Source organism: Pantherophis guttatus, chromosome 7, assembly GCF_059756535.1.
Source record: "Pantherophis guttatus breed Tessera chromosome 7, ASM5975653v1, whole genome shotgun sequence".
Lineage (NCBI taxonomy): Eukaryota > Metazoa > Chordata > Lepidosauria > Squamata > Colubridae > Pantherophis > Pantherophis guttatus.
The window spans coordinates 66,525,771-66,549,402 of NC_142069.1; the positions used below are offsets into that span (position 1 = coordinate 66,525,771).

At 38.8% G+C, this 23,632-nt stretch overlaps 1 protein-coding gene across 1 annotated transcript in view; it reads right to left on the bottom strand.

Annotated features, from left to right (window-relative positions):
- Positions 1-23,632, bottom strand: part of ASZ1 (ankyrin repeat, SAM and basic leucine zipper domain containing 1) — a 44,203-nt gene that overhangs the window by 5,899 nt on the left and 14,672 nt on the right. Inside the window, exons 5-9 of the mRNA XM_034431035.3 lie at positions 9,001-9,112; positions 5,267-5,401; positions 2,962-3,086; positions 1,758-1,833; positions 325-381 (exon numbers count right to left, since the gene is read on the bottom strand). Of these exons, the coding sequence (XP_034286926.1) occupies positions 325-381; positions 1,758-1,833; positions 2,962-3,086; positions 5,267-5,401; positions 9,001-9,112 (505 nt within the window). The remainder of the gene's footprint in view (positions 1-324; positions 382-1,757; positions 1,834-2,961; positions 3,087-5,266; positions 5,402-9,000; positions 9,113-23,632) is intronic.

Below are 23,632 nucleotides of genomic sequence, written 5' to 3' on the forward strand. Positions count from 1 at the left end.
ATTGAACATTCTCCATCTTACTCAAATTACCAATAATTTCAACTGAGTACAAAACATGTACTGATAAAGCTATAAATGATTGTATCAACCGATCCTTTGTATAACACTAATTTCTATTAAAGCACATATCCAGCCTAACCTTTTTTCTGTGAAAAAAAAAGGAACAATTAGACATTCAAATCAGTTAAACAGAAGATACTCTTCTCAAAACAAAATGCAAATCAGTATTGAAATGTGTTGTTATGAAGTGAAAAAATACAGAATTAAAATTTAAAACAGTATTGTTGTAATAAGAGCAAATAAACAATAAATAAGTAGGCTAACCTGTATTAAGTCTTCTTTTCCCATTGTCAAAAGCTGTCTTAAAGGTATTTCTCTCTCCTATAAGAGACGAAAGTATTTTCCCAGAGATACTTTGGACCAAGATCCTATTATGTAGGTCAGTAACCCACCTTAGTATTAAACTTCCAAGTATTTTCATAATGAACACAGAAAAACAAACTCAGAAGACACTTTTAATTTGCATTACACAATATTGGGTCATCATTTCAGAAATATTTCCTCACCTCAATTTAGAAAAAGAATGACCATAGGCGGGCAAAAAAAACCAGTGGCAACGATTTCCAACTTCCTGCCAGGTTCCCCATTGAGTTTTCTTATGGGAAGCTGGCAGGGAGAATCCTTTCTTGAACACAGAAAAACAAACTCAGAAGCTATTTTAATTTACTTCTCCCAGAATATTATGAACAATTAGTCACATGAATGCTTGAACTTCTGGATTAAACCTAAGCAGTGACATTTTGAATTGTACAGTAATATATTACTATGAAACCTCAATTTAGTGGACCTGATAAAAAAATACAAAAATAAATAAATAAAAGAATCTACTTATGGGGTATCCACTGCATCTAAAGTAATCAGGAAGTATGGCATTTAAAAGAAGGAAGCACAATTCTTTATATTATGTACATTATGACATTAAACAAATGACATTATTCATTTTGTATCCCACCTTTATTTATTTTTTTTTACAAATCAAGGTGATAAACATATCCAACACATCTTCCTCCTCCTAATTTCCCCACAACAACCCTGTGAGGAGAGAGACTGTCCCAAGTCACTCAGCTGGTTTTCATAGCTAAGGAGGTCTTAAACTCAGTTTCCTGCTTTCTAGTATGGTGCCTCAACCACTAGACCAGTGTTGACGAACCTTTTCGGGAGCGTAAGCATGCAGGGGAGCACTGGAAATTGGAAGAGCAGTCCCCCACCGTGCCAGGAAGTTGAGCTTCCATTTTCCAGCATGTGCATGCGCGCTAATCACCTGGCCTTCTAGTTTCTGGTGCGCATGCGTGCATGAAAATCACCTGGCTAGTATGGATGCCGGAAGCTCAGCTTCCTGGTGCATGCATGCACACCAGGGAGCTGCTCTTCTTGTTTCCGGCACTCCTGTGTGCGCAAACACCAGCTGGCCAGCGCACGTGTGTGCTGGAACCCGGAACAGCAATGGGCAACAGCTGGTGCGCCTGGAGACATGGCTCTGCGTGCCACTTCCGGCACGTGTGCCATAGGTTCACCATCACGGCACTAGACTATCTCTTTCATATCAATGTAATTATTTAAATATTACAAATGATGCAAATTTCCACACAAATTACGCAGCTCATGTTATTATACAATGGCAATAAATTAATTATCCCCACCCTGAATAATTCAATTCAGATTTTACCCCACCCATGTTTTCAATAAAAAATTCTTACCTTCAGTAATTCTGTTATGTGTTCAAGTTCAAGACCATGTAGAAAGACTTCCATGTCACTAAAAGCTGCATAGGAACTTTTCACATGCATTGGTTCAATTATTTTAAAATATGTAAATAAATAATTTTAATAAATGTTTTAAACTAAAACTAAGAAAATAAATTATTTGTTTCAAAGAAAGAAATGCTATTATTAATCCATTTTACAAATTCTAAAATATATTTCTCTACATTTTAAGTACACAGAAAGACAAAAAAAGCCTAAATATTGGGCTGTAAATTTTCCATTACGGTGAATGGAACATTTGAAAGCACATACTTGTTCTGAAATACTGGATCTAGCCCAAATCTGATTCTATATAAAATTATGTTGCGGTTTCAAAATGCATGCTCTATAACAGTGGTGGCAAACCTTTTACTCACCGAGCGCCAAACACGCGCTTTGCGCATGTGCTATCCGTGCTAACATGCGGCTCCTCCCCATGTGCTGCGCATGCAATCACACAATTTGCACGTGTGGCTTTCGCACAGCTCCCCCATGTGCTGCATGTGCAATCACACCATCTGCGCATGCATGCAGATTTCACGTGGCTCCCATGTACTGCGTGCCCAATTGCACCATCTGTGCATGTGTGCGGTTTTCACGCATGCAATGCACGCGTGTGAGCACAATCTATGCATGTGTACAGAGATCTCCGAAGACCAGCTGGGTCTCCTGAATTCCGTGCATGCATACTGGAGGCCTGAACACCAGCTAGGGCGTGAGCGCATGCGCATCTGCAGGTGAGTTGGGTGAGAGCTCATGTGCCTGTAAAGATGGCTCTGTGTGCTATATCGGGCACACTTGCCATAGGTTTGCCATTACAGCTCTATATCTGTATTAATTTTTTCCAAAAGTAAAAATGAATTTGATGCATGTCAGGTAAATTATTACACTATATATTAGAAACCAATAGATGATTATGTTCCCAATAATCCAGCATTAAGGTATGCATAAATCCTTAATTTCCAAAGACTCTATATCAATTTAAACATTCAAGCACAATCTGGTTAGCATTAGCAGTGCAAAACTGTAGCTCATAGGAATTTTGATAGAAGATCTGAACAACTGTCCATGTCAAGTGTAATAGCAGTTTTTATCTAGAGCAAAGATTTAAATTAGAATACAACTTTCAAAACTTAAGTTCTGAAGTATGAAATACTACCTGCTTTTATGGCTTTTAAGGGCATCTGGAACTGCAGTCATAAATCTGTGAATAGGTTCTTCTTTACTCAGGTTCTGGAATTTTCTTTGGAAAGGATTTGCCGTCAAAGAAAGTAAACTGAAAAGCTATGAAAAATCACAGGAAACAATTTTCACCATTTTTATACCTTCGGCAATATGTTCATTCTAGAACAAAAGAAATTGGGAATTCATTGACACAGTGAAAATTATTTTCTAATACAACAATTTCTCCTAATTGACCTTTTCAAAGAAAACTATCTGAAATTATTTCTCAATTCCAAGATGTTAAATTAAAAGATTTATTGAACTGATAAGATATCAGGAAAACCATGTTTATTATAGAAAACATAAAAAATGGTTTCTATAGGGATATACCCTATACATACCCTATGTAATGAATTTCAGTAAATTTAGCCTATGAAAACAAAATATTTTGAGATGCTTGGAAGCATTCTTTCAAAGAAAATGGAATTACAGAGAGGTTTATGGCAACCAAGAGGAGGTAAATGCTCCAAGCATTTTTAAATGTCCTGCATTTTTTTTTTAAAAAAGAGAGATAAACTATTTAATGGCAATATTAAGTAGTTTGTATCCCATATAAAGAGAATGCAAATACTTAAAACACTTACTGGAAATAAAGTAGCAAGTTTGGAGCACTGCTTAAAGTACCAGCTAGAAATTAGATAGCTGAACAACCCTTGGACCAGTTACTCTCTCTCAGCGAGAGGAAGCCAGTGGCAAGCACTCCTGAAAGTATCTATGGAGATTGTCAATCATCTGGGTCATGGTTGTCCCAAAGGTGCTTTTTTTCAAAAGGCAACTGGACTTTATTTTTCCTTGAAGACATTTTGCTTCTCATCCAAGAATCTTCTTCAGTTCTGACTGAATGGTGGAGGATGGAAAGATTTATATTCCTTGCAGTCATTTGGTTGTTAGCACTCTTTCTGAGAGTCATTAAGGCCACTTGGAGGTTTATCTGTGCCCTCAGTCACTTGAATAGTGCAAATGGGCGTGGAACCTTCTTGGAACTGCTGATAGTATCGTACTGTGAACAGGAGATAGGTGGTGTGGAACCCTCCCCGTTGAGAGAGAGCTATTCAATCTTAATGTAACTGGCCTCTTTGACCTCTCTTTCAAACTAGCGGTCCTCTCTATCTAGAATGTGGATTTTTCTATCTTCAAAAGAGTGACCTTTCTCTTTCAAATGAAGATGGACTGCTGAATCTTGTCCTGATGGGTTTGTTCTCCTATGTTGTGCCATGTGTTTATTTCTCCAATGTATAGAGCTATACATTTTTCATTGTGTTTTACTGCAAATATCACATTGCTCAGTTTGTGTCTGGGTATTTTATTCTTGGGGTGGACAAGCTTCTGCCTTAGTGTATTATGGGATTTAAAGTGTGTATGTATATTGTATTGGTTGAAAATCTTCCTAAACTTTTCCGATATTCCTGCAATGTATGGAATGACAATGTTTCTTCGTTTGTTGTTCCCTTCTTTGTCTGTTATTAGGAGCTCCTGCTGGGTCTTTTTTTGGAGTTGAAAAAAGCACCTTTAGAACACTTCTGAAAATGTTGTCAAAAAACCTGCAGGGACTTGTTCAGATATCTAGTCATTTGAACCCAATAACTTGAAAATACACACACAAAAAGGAAATACACCAATAAATTGGATCTATAGTTTTTTCCCCCAGTAAAGGTAGAATTATTGTTATCTATGTAAGGATTTTTTTTTAAAAAAATAAATAAATTGTATTTCTTAAACTGTGAACTATCTATCGTATCTTAAACTACCTTTGCCTTGCTTGTCCAAATCCTTCAGTTAAACCTTACTTAGGTTTAGAACAATTCTCTAATAAAACGCCAAATGTGTAGTCTATTTTCAGACATACAAATTCATGAAATTTTTATCTTTTCACACTAAGTTGATTGTTCCTGTTTTCTGTTCTCTTTTAATTAGTATCTTAATAGAAGCAAATGCAGATGTTCACTAACCCAAATGTTAGGCACGTTTTTTGAATAACAGGTAAATGAATATATATGCAGATACATAATAGGTATAAAAATAAGGATAGAGCATTTTTAAAAATAAAAGACATTTTAAGACATTAGTGCACTTGATATTACTGACAATTGCATAAACATTAATTGCACTGCACATTCATATTAATATGAACAGTAAATAACTCATATCTGTTTTGATGTTTAAAAACTCTTTATAAAATATACCCCTACTGCAATTAAAACATCTCAACTCAAGGATTGATTCTTCACATAGAACAGTACCTCTAAATGCCTATTCTTCTTTGCAATCTCTCCTGGGGTCTGTCCATCTTTTGTCTGTATTGATTTATCAGCTCCAAGTTCAAGCAGCTTGAATACTACTTTTTTATGACCCTGGCATGCTGCCCATGTTAATGCCTGTAATGATTTATTAGCAATTGTGATATTTATTTTACAATACTAAAAATAAAAATTTCAGAATATACATTACTTCTGAATGATCCCACTCTATATAACGCATAAGAGCACCAGCATGCCCACCGTCCCTCTCCTAATGTTTCCTCTATTTGTATCTATTTTATATATTCAATTCATGCTTATACTTATATATATTACCTAATATGTTCTTGACGAATAAATAAAATAAATAAAATACATTACTTCTGAATGATCCCACTCTATATAAGGCATACGAGTAGTTTGTCTTCATATCCCAATTCAGCATCACGTCTTGCCAAAGTTTAAAATAAAAATTTGTAATAGGAAGAACAGAGAAGAAAGGAAATATGGGAAAAAAGTGAGGCTAAAGATAACGGGTTTGACTGAGGTGCAATATGGGAGCACATAAATTAAATTGTACAAAACGTTGTCCACCTTATTCCTGGATCATGAGGCTTTGCTTAAAGTCATTTCTTGAATGGACTACTGTAACATCCTTTATGTGGGGCTGCCCTTGAAGAGTATATGGAAGCTTTAGCTGGTACAAAATTTATTTATTTATTTATTTATTTATTTATTTATTTATTTATGCATATATGCCGCCCTATCCCCAACGGACTCAGGGCGGCTCACAACAATAAAAACCACAATAATCCATTATACAAAGTTAAAATGCCTAATTAAATCAGATAAAACTAAAAAAGCCATATAAAACCCCATCAATCCAGGCCGGGGGACTCAAGTAACCAGGGCACGCCCACAGAGAAGGCTCTACCCCTGGGGGCTGCCAGTCGACATTGTCTCGCCGACGGCACCCTGAGCAGGCCCTCCCTATGGGCGCGAACCAGGTGATGGGATGTTGTTGCTGGCTGCAGGTGGTCCGCCAAATATCCTGGGCCTAAGCCATGTAGGACTTTATAGGTCATCACCAGCACCTTGAATCTCACCCGGAGGGCAACCGGCAACCAATGCACGTCGCGCAGGAGACGTGTTACATGGGAGTATCGGGATTCTCTCATCACAACCCGCGCGGCTGCATTTTGCACCAGCTGAAGCCTCTGAGCGGTCCTCAAGGGCAGCCCCATGTAGAGAGCGTTACAGTAGTCAATACGGGAGGTGACTAGCGCATGAGTAACTATGCGTAGGGCATCTCGGTCCAAAGAGGAGAGCAACTGGCGCACCAGACGGATCTGGGCATATGCCCCCCTGGTCACGGTCGTTATATGGTCTTCTAAACTCAACTGTGAGTCCAAGAAGACACCCAAGTTGCGTGCCCTGTCTATAGGGGGTAAAACTTCACCCCCTATAGCCAGCGATGGAACCTCTCCTATGGACCGAGATGCCGGTACCCATAGCCACTCGATCTTGGCAGGGTTGAGTCGAAGTCTGTAACAGCATGGGCAGTTATCTAGAAACATATAGAAAAATATATGTTGCACCTCTGCTCCTTGAGCTGCATTGGTTACCAGTTTGTTCCCAGGTTCTATTCAAGGTGCTGTTTTTGACCTACATGGCATGGGACCAGATTATCTGAAGGACTGCGTCTTTTCACTTACATCTATCCATCTCATCAGGTCCAGCAGAAGAGGGATGCCTTTTTTGCTATAGCACTCATCCTTTGGAATATAGCCCTGAGGCTATATTATATGATTTTATGAGTTAAATTATATGATCAGACTGTAAGAGACCTGGAGAAGTGGAAAAATTTACAGTTGTCTTTGAGGGACGGATAGCAGCAATTAAGATACATGTTTTACCCAAATGGCTATTTTTATTTCAATCAGCTCCAATGAGGTTAGATAACAGGTTTTTTGAAGGTTTGGATCGAGTCGTGCTGAAATTTATCTGGCAGGGGAAGAAGCCTAGGGTGAAGCTCAAAATGTTACAGGAGCATTGAGAGAGGGGGGGCTCCGGCCTCCCCTGCTGGGAACTATACTACTGAGCTTCACTGCTAGCCTGGATGAAAGAATGGATGTTATTGAAGAGGAGGTCTTTATTAGATTTAGAAGGACACGACCTACAACACGGTTGGCATGTACTGTTATGGAGAGAGAAAGCTCAACAGTATAAGTATTTTAAGAGACATTATTTAAGGCGAATATTGCTGGAAACCTGGGACATAATTAGAGGAAAATTTTATACCAAGATCCCAACCTGGTTCTCAGCAACAGAAGCGACGATATATCCAACAATTCTTAAACAGGATAATATTTATAGATATAAAGAGCTTGTAGATGCCCAAGGGATATTAAGATCCAGGGAAGATTTGGCTGATAAAGGAATTAGGCTAGATTGGTGGACCTATGCTACAGTTCAATCTCGTTACAGGAAAGATAGAGATAATTACGGGATACATGTGATGGAACAGAGTTTTAATAAAATATTAATGGGAGAGGACCATAAATACATAACCAAATGTATGCACAATTGCTTGAGCGAATGATAGGAGAGGAGGTTGTAAAAGACACTATGATTGCCTGGGGGAGGAATTTTGGGTACTCAATTCCTTTAGAAAAATGGCAACAAATGTGGGGGGGAAATATTAAAATGACTATGGCAACGTCTTTCAAGGAAAATGCATATAAAATGATGTATAGGTGGCACCTCTCCACCAACAAGAATTGCTAAAATGTTTCCAGGTGCATCAGAGTTATGTTGGAAACGTGGGAAAACCAGAGGTACGTATTTCCATCAATGGTGGACTTGTATAATGGCAAAGAGGTATTAGAGAAGGATTAGGAATTGGATTAAGGAAATTACTAATGTGGACCTCCAATGGAAACCTGAGATATGTTTACTAGATATTCGCCCAGAGGGGCTGAGTAAGAAAAAATGGTATCTCACTCTAAATATTTTAGTCGCAGCTAGAATAGTGTTCCCCCAACAGTGGAAAGAAAAAGAGATACCGGCTAGTGCCCAAATTATAAATAAAGTATTAGAGTGCGCTGAAGCGGACAGAATGACGTATAGGTTGAAAGAAAAAGAGGATTCTTAATTTTTTCAAAGTTGAGACAGTTGGTATTGGTGGTTGAATAAAAGGATTGAGATGAAGTGAGGGCATAAGTCAATATGAGGAGAGATATACTTATCTAGATTGAAAGATATTTGTAAGAAAACCATATTTGGGGAGTATTTACTTTATTCTGTGTTGTGGGCATAATTATTTATTAATGAGGGCAGGAATATTATCTGCCGGGATACACGTGTCTGTATGTTTAGTGTTATGAATGGGGGAGGGAGGGAGGGGAATGTATGGTTTTTGTTTTTATGTATAATCAATGTTTTTTGTCTTATGTTGATTTTAACTTGTGTTAACTTGTGTAAGCTGTGTTACACTCTTGAGAAGAACTAGAATTTTCCTTTTTTTCACCTAGCTCTGCTCTGCTTTTTATTTGTCTACATTAAGCCCAAGACAACATTTCCATTTATTTTCCACTTCACAATAGCAGTGCTGGAGCAGTAAAAATTGCCAGTGATGGGGGGAAAAAACCCATATCTTTAAAGTCTACCTTGTTGAAATATTTGAAGTTTCATAAAGGAAAGTAAATAATCTAGTTAGGATTATACAAAAAGCTCACAGTGTAACCGCCTGTATCTTGGGCATTTACTTGTGATCCATGAACAACAAGGAGAGCAACAACTTGAGAATGGCCTTCTCGGGCTGCATACATTAATGGAGTCATTTTCTTCCTACAGGAAAATTCATAATATCTGTTAAAGAATAGCTAAATTCAAAGCACATTTTAATCTTTTATTAAATAAACACAGCATTGTCAACTGAATAAATATTTATGTATCACTGTTCTGTAAGAAATCTCAGTCCAGAAATTGTTAAATTCAGTGGAATAAATTTGCCACGTATATTCCTCTTGGCTTCTAGATGCTCACTAAGAAAGGATTTTTCGAAATGACCATCAGAGCATTAGTATTTCCTATATATATATACATATATATATATATATATATATATATATATATATATATATATATATATATTGAAAAAGTTTTACAAATACCAATTTTTCCCCATTTCCCCCCCCCCATCCCTCCCTAACCCCCCAAACCCTCCGCTCCTCCCATGACTTCCCCAAGGTGAAATCCGTCCACATTGTATTATAACATACTTTACCACCCCTCTATTCTCCCCCCTGTGCACCATACATTTCTACATAACAATAAGCTATATTGCCCCCTGTATACTATACATTTCTACACAACATTCAGCTAAAAGCTATCTGGTACTTCCTAGTTTGATATTTATTCTGCACATAATCTATCCATTTCTTCCATTCCCATACATAAGTCTCGTGAGTCCAATCTTTTAAATATGCTGATATCTTCGCCATTTCTGCAAAACTGGCCATCTTCAAAGTCCATTCTTGAATTGTAGGCATATCATCCCTTTTCCAATATTGATCAATCAATAACCTAGCTGCTGTCACCATATACAATATCAATTTTGTTTCACCCACTGAAAAGCCCTTAACTATACCCAGTAAAAACAATTGAGGAGAAAATTGAATTTTTTTCTTCAAAACATTTTGCATAACCCACCAAATTTTTATCCAAAAAGCCTTTGCTTTCTTGCATGTCCACCATATATGATAATATGTAGCATCTAAGCAATCACATCTCCAGCATTTTGGTTGAACATTAGGGTACATGCATGACAATTTCTTAGGATCTAAATGCCACCTATAAAACATTTTATAAAAAATTTCCCTCAAATTCTGCGACTGTGTGAATTTAACATTCTGAACCCATATTTTTTCCCACGTTTCCATCATAACTGGTTCTCCAAAATTTTGCACCCATTTTATCATACAATCTTTAACCAATTCATTTTCTGAATCTCTTTCTAACAAAACATTATAAACCCTCTTGATATGCATTGGGCCTCTATCTTTTATCTGTCTAACCAATTCTTCTTCATGCAACATTAAACCAGTTTTTTGATCTTCTCTCCATCTCTGTTGAAGTTGATTATACTGTAACCAAGTTAGATTAATCCCATCTTCCAACAGTGTGTTGACTTCAAATGACTTTAATTGCCATCTGCCCCCATCATTAAAAAGTACTTCTTTGTATAACCCCCCCGAGTGACTTTATATTTATATTCCATTTATTTATTTATTTATTTATTTATTTATTTATTTATTATATTTCTATACCGCCTTTCTCTCGTAGGACTCAAGGCGGTGTACAGTCAAGAAAAATATAGACACACAAACATCATAAAATTGCTAATTAAAATTGTTACTTAGTTTGGTCAATTAAATAAAACCCAGAATTAGATAACATTTAAAAAATCATTCGCATGTTTGTATGTTTAGCCCCGCCTCTTGGAACATCAGGGTCCTTGAGGGCACGGCGGAAAGCACGGAGATCAGGGATATTCCGTATCTCCGGGGGCAGTTCATTCCAAAGGGTTGGAGCCCCCACAGAGAAGGCCCTCCCCCTGGGAGTCGCCAGTCGACATAATTTGACTGACGGTACCCTGAGTAGTCCCTCCCTGTGAGAACGAACTGGTCGGTGGGAGGCTATTGGTGGCAAAAGACGGTCTCGTAGGTACCCAGGTCCTAAGCCATGGAGCGCTTTAAAGGTGATAACTAACACCTTGAATCGCACCCGGAAGACCACCGGGAGCCAGTGCACCTCGCGTAGGTGTTACATGGGCGTAATGAGCTGCGCCCATAATCACCCGCGCGGCTACGTTCTGGACCAGTTGGAGTCTCCGGGTGCTTTTCAAGGGGAGCCCCATGTAGAGAGCATTACAGTAGTCCATACGGGAGGTAACTAGGGCATGAGTGACCGTGCGCAAGGCGTCCCGATCCAGAAAGGGACGCAACTGGCGGATCAGGCGAACCTGATAAAAGGCACCCCTGGCCACGGCCGTCAAATGATCTTCTAAAGATAACCGTGAATCCAGGAGGACACCCAAGTTGCGGGCCCTCTCTGTGGGGAGCAAGATCTCATCCCCTATTGTCAGTGATGGTACCAGCTGACTATACCGGGACGCCGGAAGCCACAGCCACTCGGTCTTGGAGGGGTTGAGTCTGAGTTTGTTTCTCCCCATCCAGATCCGCACGGCCTCCAGGCAATGGGACATCACAGCAAGGGCATCATTGGGGTGGTCTGGGGTGGAGATGTATAGCTGTGTGTCATCAGCATACTGATGAACACTCACCCCAAAACCACGGATGATCTCACCTAGCGGTTTTACATAAATGTTGAACAGAAGGGGTGAGAGGACTGACCCTTGCGGCACCCCACAGATAAGGTGCCTCGAGGTCGACCTCTGCCCCCCTGCCAACACAAACTGCGAACGGTCAGAGAGGAAGGAGGAGAACCACCGAAGCACTGTGCCCCCTATTCCTAACCCCTCCAGCCGGTGCAGTAAGATACCATGGTCGATGGTATCAAAAGCCGCTGAGAGATCTAATAGGACCAGGATAGAGGAGCAACCTCTGTCCCGAGCCCTCCAGAGATCATCCACCAATGCGACCAATGCCGTTTCTGTACTGTATCGTGACCTGAAGCCCGACTGGAACGGATCCAGATAGACAACTTCATCCAGGTATCGGGGTAGTTGTCGTGCCACCACACTCTCAACAACCTTCGCAACAAAGCGAAGATTGGAGACTGGACGATAATTTGATAATATAGCCGGGTCCAGGGAAGGCTTCTTGAGGAGGGGCTTCACAACCGCCTCTTTCAAGGCGGCGGGAAAGATACCCTCACTCAGAGAAGCATTTATAATCCCCTGGAGCCAGCCTCGTGTAACCTCCCGGGAGGCCAGTACCAACCAGGAGGGACACGAGTCCAATGTGGCAGCGTTAAGCTTGCCCAGAATCCTGTCCACGTCCTCAGGAGCCACAGAATCAAACTCTTCCCAGATAACGCTCTCAAGACCTGCCCCCGTCTCCTCCCCTGGATCTACCCAATCGGAGTCCAGGCCTTCCCGAATCTGAGCGACTTTATCATGCAGGAATTGTACAAAATCCTCAGCTCGACCCTTTAAGGGATCTTCCCGTACCCCCACCTGAAGTAGGGAGCGGGTCACCCTAAACAGCGCAGCTGGGCGGTTCTCTGCAGATGCAATAAGAGCGGAGAAGTAGCTAGACTTCGCCGCTCTTATCGCCACTAGGTAGGTCTTAATATAAGATCTCACCTGTGTTCGGTCAGATTCAGATCGGCTTGTCCTCCAATCACTCTCCAGGCGTCTTTTCCGACGCTTCATCTCTCTCAGCTCCTCGGAAAACCAAGGAGCTAGACGAGATCGGCATCGGGTCAGAGGCCGCAAAGGCACGACGCGGTCCAAGGCCCCAGTAGCCGCCCTGTCCCAGGCGACCACCAGGTCCTCAGTCGAGTCGTGAGCCAGAGTCTCAGGAAATGGCCCAAGCTCCATCAGGAACCTTTCGGGGTCCATCAGGCGCCTGGGACGGAACCATTTGGTTGGTTCCGTCTCCCTGGAACTGGGAGTGACTTGAAAGTCCATGTGAAGGAGAGAATGATCAGACCATGACAAGGGCTTGATGTCTATATCCCCTATTCTTAGATCATTCAGCCACTGATCAGAGACAAAAATCAAGTCCAGAGTGTGATTCCCCAAGTGGGTGGGGCCTTGAACTACCTGGGTCAGGCCCATGGCCGTCATGGAAGCCATGAACTCCCGAGCCGTCTCCGACATCTCACCAGCAGATGGCAGGTTAAAATCCCCCATAACAATAAGTCTGGGGGTTTCCACCGCCATCCCGGCTATAATGTCGAGCAGCTCAGGCAGGACCACTGTTACGTGGCAGGGAGCCAGGTACGCAATCAGTAGGCCCATCTGAATCCCCTGACTCCACTTCACAAGGAGGGACTCACATCCAGCTATCTGAGGAACAGTGGCCTCCCTCGGGCAAAGACTTTCTCTAATGATTGCTGCTACTCCCCCACCCCTTCCCTGAGGCCTTGGCTGATGGAATGCACGGAAACCTGGCGGGCACATTTCCACAAGGGGAACTCCTCCCTCCTGGCCTAACCAGGTCTCCGTAATCCCTGCTAGGTCAGCACCCCCCTCTGAAATAAGATCATGAATGAGGGGGGCTTTATTTACCACTGACCTGGCATTACATAACATCAGCCGTAGACCCAGGGTCTGAGACTCTGAACAACGCGGGAAACGAGCAGTGCTTTGGGGGTCGGAGTGGGCAATCGCTCGTAAACATCGAGTGCGCACTCCCGAAACATAATATGGCCCCCTGCAGCCGTCATATCTGCCCCTCCCACTTACTATACTAATGCCCATCGCTTCATCCCCCTGCATCCTTGTCAGATTTCTGTCCCCATCCTCCCCACCATGATTATCAGACTCATTACTCCTTTCAGTGGATTTATGGATCCCCCCAGATCCATTCCCACAATCCCTCCCAGAACCCCTTAAAATAGAACTTAAAGATTTATCTAAAAACCCCCAAAGCCGTCGGTTTTTTGCAAACCACCTCTCAGGGTTCCAAAACCCGTCCTCAAGGGCGGCCCTTGATAACTGAGAGGGCCAGACATGCGAGAGGGGGGAATCTCGCAGTGCAAGGAGCTCCGCAGTTGAATACATCAAAGATAGTACTAAAATTTGTAGTTAAACTTCCATTAATGATAATTTGTGCCGTTTGCTCTTGATAGATTGCTAAAACCGCCTGCACGAACTGATCCCCAAAGTCCATCTGTCTTAAAGTCTTTAATAGAAAGTTCCCATTCACTCGATCAAAGGCCTTCTCCGCATCCAAAAACACCAGCATTGCAGAGATCTGTTTATTCTTCTCAAGATATTCCAATAAGTCTATAATTTGCCTCACATTATCCTTCATATATCTGCCTTCTATAAATCCTGCTTGATCATGATGAATCACCTCTTGAATAACTGGCATTAATCTGTTGGCTAATACTGTCGCAAAAATTTTATAATCCGTATTCAGGAGAGATATTGGTCTAAAATTTTCCGGTTTTGTAGAGCCTGCCTCCTCTTTCGGTATCAAAGAGACAAAAGCTGCTTTCCATGAAGGGGGTATTTTTCCCCCTTGTTGTATGCTACAAAATAAGTCTTTAAGATGTTCAATCATTTCTGCTTGTAGAGTTTTATAGTACACCGCAGTTAAACCATCCCTTCCTGGAGCTTTAGCTGTTTTCAGTTGTTTAATAGCAACAATAATCTCCTCAGTTGTTATTGGTAGACTCGTTCTTTCCTTTTGATCACTAGAAATTTTTATAACTCTCTTTTCTTCTAAATATTTATTTATAAGTTCATTCTGTATATCATCTTTGGCATATAGTTTGGTATAATAATCTAAGAAGGCTTCTTTGATTAGTCTTTGTTGATATACTTCCTTCCCTCTATACTCAATACTACCAATAGTCTGAGTACTCTGCTGTTTCCTCAGTGTGTAAGCCAACCACCTGCCCGGTTTATTGGCATTGCAAAATGTATTGTGTTTCGCAAATTGTTAATTAGTTGCTGCTTGTTCCGCTGTGAGCATGTGGAATTGATCTTTCAAAAGTTTTATAATTCCTTGTAATTTTTCATCTGTTGGATTTTTTATAAGCAACTGCTCTTTTTTCTTTATCTCCCCTTCCAGTTCTAATCTTTTTCTTTGTCGATTTGATTTATGTTTAAAATTCATATAAATCAGTACCCCCCACATATATGCCTTGCTCGCATCCCAAACAATTTCAATAGGGGTACCCTTATTCAAGTTCATTTCAAAAAATTCCTTCATTTGTTTTTTAAGTTCATTTACATTCTTTTCATATCTAAACAAATTTTCATTTACTCTCCAAGATCTTCTCTCATTCCTTCCCATTTCTATTTCTATCCATACCGGGCTGTGGTCAGATAAAGTCCTCGGAAATATCTTGTTTTCTTTGTTTTTAAAAGAAAGTCAACCGTAAGTAGAATAAAATCAATCCTAGAGAAGGATCTATGTCTATCTGAAAAAAAAGTAAAGTCCAATTCTTTTGGGTTATGCACTCTCCATACATCTTTCAATTCCAAATCTTCTTTCATATCAAAAAAAATCTGTGGTAATTTAACACATGATTTTGCCAAACTCTTATCTTTTTTAGGATCTATTACTCCATTCCAATCTCCCATAAGTAAGATAGATCTATAGCCCCATTGTAATATTTTACAATGCAATAACTTATAAAAGTTTTCTTGTTGCTGATTAGAAGCATAAATTCCAATCACCAGAATTGGACCATTATCTGTAAGAAGTTCTATTGCTATATATCTTTCACAATCATCTGCTTCTATAATTTTTGTTGGCAGTCTTTTATTTATATAAATCACTACACCATTCTTTTTCTCCAAATTTGAAGCTATAAACTGTGTTCCTAATCTAGAATTTATCAAATATTTTTGATCTTGTGTTCTGAGTTTCTTGTAAGCAAATAACATCATTATTAAATTGTCTCAAATAATGAAATATCTTCCTCCTTTTCTGTGGTGAGTTCAATCCATTCACATTCCAAGATAAAAACTTAATTGTCATTTGTATTCTCCTGAATCGTTAAGAGCATTTGCTGAAGTTGCTGTTCCAAACTAGTAGTCTTCAGTTTAGCTCCTCTCATGGCTTCGGATTTTTGTGCTTTACCATTGACTCCCTGTTTGTCTTGTGGTAGCTTAGAGCTCTGGTGTTGTTGTTTCTCTAAAATCTGTTTGTAAGCTGCTCGAGTTATACGCTGATCTTTAGCACTATGCAACATCAAGTCAACATCCGCTGCCACTTCTCTTGTATTTTTAGGTGGTTCACCTATAGGCTTTAAGGAAAGATCCAGCAACAGTTTATCTAAAACAAACCCTGTTGCTCCTTGAGTCTCCATTGCCTCCCTTTCCATCTGTTTCCTCTGCTCTTTAAGCTCTTGTTCAAATTGCTTCTCTTTCTCACTCTCCACTATAGCTAACACTGAGGAAGTACGTGGAGATGCTGCACCAGTTTTAAAAACATTGAAATAAAATTCTTCCGCTTTTTGAAGAGTATTTAACCGATATCTCTCTCCTTGATACCTCAATATTATACCAACTGGAGTGTCCCATCTGAATGGAATTTGTTGTTTCTTTAATTCAGTCACCAAAAATCCAAAATCTTTTCTATCTCTTAACATCTTAGGTGGCAACTCTTTGTAGATCCCAATCTCTCTTCCATCCACTTGAATAGTAGAAACAAAAGACTTTTGTAAGATATCATTTCTTATTCTTCTATCTGTAAAATATATCACCACATCTCTGGGCAATTGCTTTTGCCTTGCCACCCAGGAATTCACTCTATAGACCTTGTCAATCTTGCATAAAATCTCCTCAGGATCAACCTTTATCATTACAACAAGAGCATCAGCACAAACCCTTCTCAAGTCTTCTCTATTGTTCTCATTTATGCCTCTGAGTCTTACAGCAAACTCCATAAATCTAAATTGCATCATTGTCACTTCATTTTCAAGCCTTTGCGTTTTATTATCAACATTGGAAATTTTAAGATCAGCTTCCTTCATTTTGGATTCTACTTCTGAGCTAAGTTGTTCCACTTTTTTATCAATCTGGACCACAACTTCTGACAAACCAGTCATAACTGTCAGTATGTTCCATTTCATCTTGTCATACTTTTCTTGAACCACCTCCTTAAATTCCTGCTGAGATTTTTCAAATTTCTGGTCTAAAACTTCATTTCGGTTCTTCAAAGCCACAGCAATAAATTCCTTCAAATCTTTAAATCCAGACTCTTGTGTTTGGCTCTGTGTCTGCAAACTTAAAGGCTGCTCTTGTGGCTTGTGAGTGGGGGAAACCCCCCCCTGCAGCTTTAGCTGGCTTTGTCTGCTTTGAAGCCATTCTTCCACGCAGCCTGATTCTTTCTAAGAAAGATGTCCTCTCTCCCTTTCCACCACAAAAACCTTTCAGAAATTTCCCCAGCTTTAGTCAAATCCGAAGGGAGAGGGAACAGATCAAATCACTTTTAAAAGAACTTTTCCCTTTTCTTCTGGCCAGCGCTGTTACTTTTTGTTACTTTGTAGCACAATGAGCTCAAACAATTCCACTTTCGCTTTCAGCTTTCCTTATTGCTAAAGCCGGGCGCCATTTTAAGAAACTTTTACTTTTTCTCCGTTACTGAATTCATTCACAGGGCTAAAGAAAATACTTGCAGTTTGCATTTCAGGTCCAGATTCCACCCTGCTTATTTTTTAAAAGTTCTCTTGGCTTTCACTCGTTACATTGGTCGCGTCGTCTGGCTCTGCAAACTGCAGAGTTGTCCCCGGAGACCGGAGCCTCAGCGAGCTGAATAAGGAGCCTCACCCTGCTTCCTCCCCAGAAACCACAAAGACAATCTGGGGACTTCGTAGGGGGCTCTACCTTGTCTCGCTGGCTGTTCTCCCGGTTCCTCTGGATCGTGGAGATTTCCAAGCCGCTTCTCAGCTGTAGAAGCGGCTCTAACAAGCAGCGGGGCTGGCGGTCTTAAAAGGACCGTCTAGCGACGACAACGGAGCCAACCCAGTATTTCCTATATTTTTATTAACATGTTCTGATGATAAGGAGTTCTACTTCCCCTTCCCACCTGAAAAGAAATCTGTTCCAAATGCAAAACACAAGCAGAGGAGAGGAGTTTCACTTTCACGTTCACAGCAGCAAGCAGGGGATAGGATGGGGGGGGGGGCTTCTGTGGGGCAAGCCTGAGGGAGAGAAGGGGGATAGGATAGGATAGGCTTCTGTGGGGCAAGGCTGAGCGAGAGAAGGGGGATAGGGTAGTATAGGCTTCTCTGGGGCAAGGCTAAGGGAGAGAAGAGGCCGAACATAACTACTCATTAATTTTCAAGCTGTAAGTGTTGATTTATCAAGCCCGATAAATAAACATTGTTTCGTAGTGGAGCATGGGTATTCAGCTAGTAAGTCATAAAAATGAATGACTCAAAAAGAAAAAACAATGCATAATTTCAGTAAAATTTTCTTTACAAGTGACTGAATCCAGTTCTCGTCAACAGAACACAAAAAAGATGTTAAGACTCTAGAAAGATTGCAAAGAAGAGCAACAGAGATGATTAGGGGACTTGAGGCTAAATGGTATGATGAACGATTGCAGGAATTAGGTTGTCTAATCTAGTGGTAACATTATAGCAGTGTTACAATATTTGAGGGACAGTCACAGAGGAGAGGGAGTCAACCTATTCTTCAAAGCAATTGAGGAAGGGATAACAAGTAACAGATGGACGATTATCAAAGGAATGAGAAATAATTAAGGAATAGTTTCCTGACAGCGAGAACAATTAATCAGTGGAACTGCTTGCCTTCAGAAGTTGTGGTTATTCCATCACTGGAGATTTTTAAGATTAAATTGGACAGCCATTTGTCCAATAAGCATGAGTCTCCTGCTTGAGCAGGCAGTTGGACTAGAAGATCTCCAAGGTCCCTTTCAACTGTTATTCTCTATTCTGAATGTTACAGATGTAAGAATAATAATAGTTATAATGCACGTTATTTAAAGAATTAGTTTAGAATTTCCAAATAATATTGTTAATCACATGTAATACCACTAGAGGGATCTCTAAACACACCAAAACTCCCCAAAGTGGGGATATTCTTTTCATCCCATTATTTCAATGATTATAATTGTTATGTTTTCTTTTGTTAGAAATATATAAACATCTAAAAAAAAATTTATAGATAGAAGAAAAGAAAGGAGTCAAGAATAAACCTTGGAAAGTAGAATTCTAACATAGACCAGTAATTAAAAAGTTTTGTGAATAAACATTTCAAAAAGGCTACTTCTTCTACCTGTACTGTCAGCTAAATAGGTATGTGTGAATGAAATAAAGCTGGGAGGAAGGGCCTGTTCATAAATTATCTAGAATAATAAAAATTACTCTGTATAATAAAACCAAGTGGGCTGCAAGGACTTCCTAAATAGTTCACCAAAATGAACTGGCAAGAAAACAGCAAACAAACTAAAAATTCTGAAGGAGTACAAATTGTAACATTCAACTATATCAATAGGATTTGAGGTGAATGCATGAAAATATCAATTTAGCTCTGGAAGTTACTAAAATCCAGAAAAGTATACGGGCTAGAAAATGACAAATGAGCACTAAAAAAAACGAAAGATTACTAAGGGCATCTTTTGTCAAGGAAACAATAGAACTGTAAAAGAGATTTAAAAAGTAAGTCTTGATGTGGAGAAAATTGCAACATTTTTTCTCTATCTCTTTTATATAATACCAGGATGAACTTGTTGACCAAATTGTGATGAGCCAATGAAGTTGATGGCAGTAGTTTCTGGATCAACAAAAGTAGTGGGCAGGCATGATTTTATGATTTAAGCAAATACTTTGCATGAGAAAACTACTGTAAACTGAGTACAAATCGTTAAACTATTCCTGCTTAATTTAGAGGAAACATCTTTTGCAACATAATCTAAAGAACCAAGCAATCAAAAGTAGATACAATAATACTAAATGGACCACCTGACTGCCTGACTTTTAAATGTTTATGTATAAATATATTTCCTAAAATAACAATTTATGGAAATCACAGTCACATGTACAGATGAAACTGAGCTTTATAGTTAAATTAAGATTCAATTCTCTGTAAATATTAATATATAATAGAATAATAAAATAAGAATGTTAGAATCTATGCTCACTGGGTACTAATTACTGAGAAGGGGAAATGGTCAGGAGAGTGTTATATTGTGATTCCTCCTGATTTAAGGTATTCCCAAAAGTATATGACTGGCAACTATAAAAATATGGACCTTTGGTCTTACACTTCCCAACTCCTAGTCTCTTAGTTAGCATTTTTAAATTTATTGCAATATACTGGAACGTAAATTGCTAACAATAAAATGAAAATAAACAATGAACAGTGGGAATTGTTACGCACAGGAATGATTCACTGTCCCAACACTGGGATGCAATACTATTTTAGTCAAGGCTGACAAAACAACTTCATATCCTGTTGTGATAAGATAATTTGCAGACTGGAGGATAAAGAGAATCTAGAAGTTGATTTAGATGAGCTATGTAAAAAAAGGAATTTACAAGGCGTAGGGGTTTTAAATATTAATAAAACTACTGAATGATTGAAAACAAATATTCCTTGAATTCACCAAACAAACAACTTCAATAAAAGTTTGTGTTAAAATTATTTGAGTTGTGAAATAAAAAAACATGTTGGGGGGACTGCAATAATATTCAACTTTTCTATAGAAAAACATGACAATACATAACAACTATGGTAAACATTTTATTTTTATTTTATTTTATTTTATTTTATTGAAAAGACAGTGTCATGTCAGGGGAACAATGCAAATAAAGTACAACAGAGAGAGATCAATGATAAATAACATACTAATATGTTATTAGTACATACTAATAACTATAACTGTACTATGTTGACTATGGTAAACATTTTAGTAATCAGCAGACTATTCTTTAATTTTTATTTGTCACAGTTGGGATTGTTCTTACGATAGTGGGCTGTGGTACAATTCAATACAAAAGTTTATCAGGTACAGAAAAAAAAATGTATACATATTAAAACTTGCAAATCCCTAGGAAAACAATTTATATATATATTAGAAGATAAATTGCATTTGCAACAAATATATTCTATCACTCCTTATAAGGACACAAACCTATGAAAGTGTATAAAGTTAAGTCCCACTGATTTTACTGAAGCATATCTGTTCTATGCAAGCTGAGAATCTTGAGTGAAATGTCAACTTACATATGCTGTATTCAATTTGTTCTTGTAACGATGCTAGATCTTCCTGCATCCCATTCAATGCAGAAGTTGGAAACCCATGAAAATATAGGCACCAATAGCAAAATATTCTTTTAAAAATGGCCACCAACTTATTGTCTCATAAGCAATTGTAAGTTACCAAGAGTCACTTAGTTTAGTTGGGCGCAGGGGTGAAATGCTCCCGGTTCGGACCGGCTCGGGCGAGTAGGTAGCGATGGCGGTGGGCAGTTCAGAGAACCGGTAGCAAAAATCCCTTCCCCCCCAGTCTCCAGCTTGCTTACCTTCGCTCTTCAGACTGAATCCTGAGCCGCTGGTTGCAACACCTGCCTTGCTTCGCTTGCTGTAATCCCTGCAATCCATTGCATCAGCAAGCAACTGAATCTCTCTGCCTGCAATCAAGCTGATTGGTGAGCAGCTTTATCTGCCTGCCTGCCTGCCTGCCTTGTCTCTTCAATTGGGTAAGTTTTTTTCCCCTTTGGGAGCTTTAAAAAAAATAGTTAATTGTTTTTTGTTTTTTTTGTTGTTGTTGTTGTTCTTTTTTTAGACCTAGCCATTTAAAGTTTAGGAAGTTTTAAATTTAGCTGCTTTTATATAAAAATAAAAATAAAATAAAATAAAATAATATTTGTGCAGCTTTCTGAGATTTTGTGTATTTCTGCAGTGTTTCACTCTAACTACACAAACACACAAAATCTCACAAAGCTGTATGTGGAATTTTGTGTGTGTGAAAGTTGTTTTTTTGGGCTTTTTGTGCCTGTGTGAGGTTCCTGCTTGTTGCAGGGGCCATTTTGGGTCTAGCACAGCTGCTTTTACATTGTGGGTGAGCCTGTTGTGTTGTGTTGTGTTGTGTAGGTTAAAAAAGGGCAAAGAAGTGACGTCAACTTGGCCACGCCCATCTGACCATCAAGCCATGCCCACCCAGTCACCTGACCACCAAGCCACACCCACTAATTAAGCCACGCCCACAGAACCGGTAGCAAAAATTTTTAGATTTCACCCCTGGTTGGGCGGATGTAGAAATATTGACTGACTTACTAAATATGACATCCATATGGGCTGAATTGTCAGTCTCTCCAGTAGATGCAATGAATAGTTTGTGTTTTATTAATGTCAACCTTACAAGATTAAAATATCAAAAGCAAAGGATATTTATAAATATGTGTTTAGGAATTTTCAGTTTAAGAAAATTGAAGGGACTGTTTCAAATCCTATCATATGAGCTATAAAATTATTTGAGTCTTCAATTCAGACCAAATAATCTAAAAATTTCTATTTAGAAGTAAAAGTATTGCATTACTAATTTTCTTCTAATGAAATGTATAAATCTATAATGTATAAATCTATGGTGTGCATGTGAATATAACTTCTGCAAAGACAAAACAATTCTTCTCCTTCCAAGTTTTTGAGTATTAAATATTTTGAACATTTTCTAACAAAAGGCCCCATTATTTTTCTAAAGCAGTGAAAAGTAATCCACAGCCTAGATTTCAGAAAAATATCAATATAAAAAAATGGTTTAAAATTGCTATTTAATTATAAACAAAACACAGAGCTTAATTGAAAATCAACTCCTTATCTCTGTGCCTTATCTCCCTTGATAACATATACAAATATATATTTCATCTCCAGTTGAAATGCAGATACAACAAATATCCACCCTTACAATTGTAGAGAACAGACAAATGATGTTAAAATTATATTTTTAACAAAAAAAAATCTAAACTGTGGCTTTTCTTGATGTTCCAGGGGGAGAGCATTCTCTGTGGGGGCCCCTACCCTCTGGAATGAGCTGCCCCCGGAGATTCGTAGGCTACCCGATCTGCGTACCTTTCGTCGCACCCTAAAAACATTATTATTCCAACAAGCAGGGCTGGCCTAAATAATAATAATATTTTACTATTTTAATGGGTTGTTTTATTAGAGTTTTCGGCCAATTTATTTAATTGTTTTAAATTGCTTTTAATTTTTATATTGTCATGGTTTTATTGCTGGCTGTACACCGCCCTGAGTCCTTTGGGAGAAGGGCGATATAGAAATTTAATAAAATAAACTAAAATAAAATAAATGTTATGTTGCTACAAGTTTCATATTTTCAAATCTCTTTTTTTCCTTGTACATATTGTATAATGGGGCTTGTAATGGCAAATGTAATGCTTGAATATTAGAAATGTTTTCAACATAATGTAATGCTATGTTTTCTTTTAAGTACTCCCTAATTTCAGATCAATTTTATATATCTTGCAATGGAGCATACCTCTTATATTTTGGAAAAAAAACCAAAGATTTTCCTGCTTAATCACGCCAAGACCAAAGATTAATTACTGACCAAAACATACAAAACAACTAGTACTAACAGTCAGTACTATTAAGTAACTGGCACCAGGGGAAAAAAAGCAAGGAAAGGAAAAAGGAACTCAAATAAAAATAATACGAGGGAAAACAAGCTG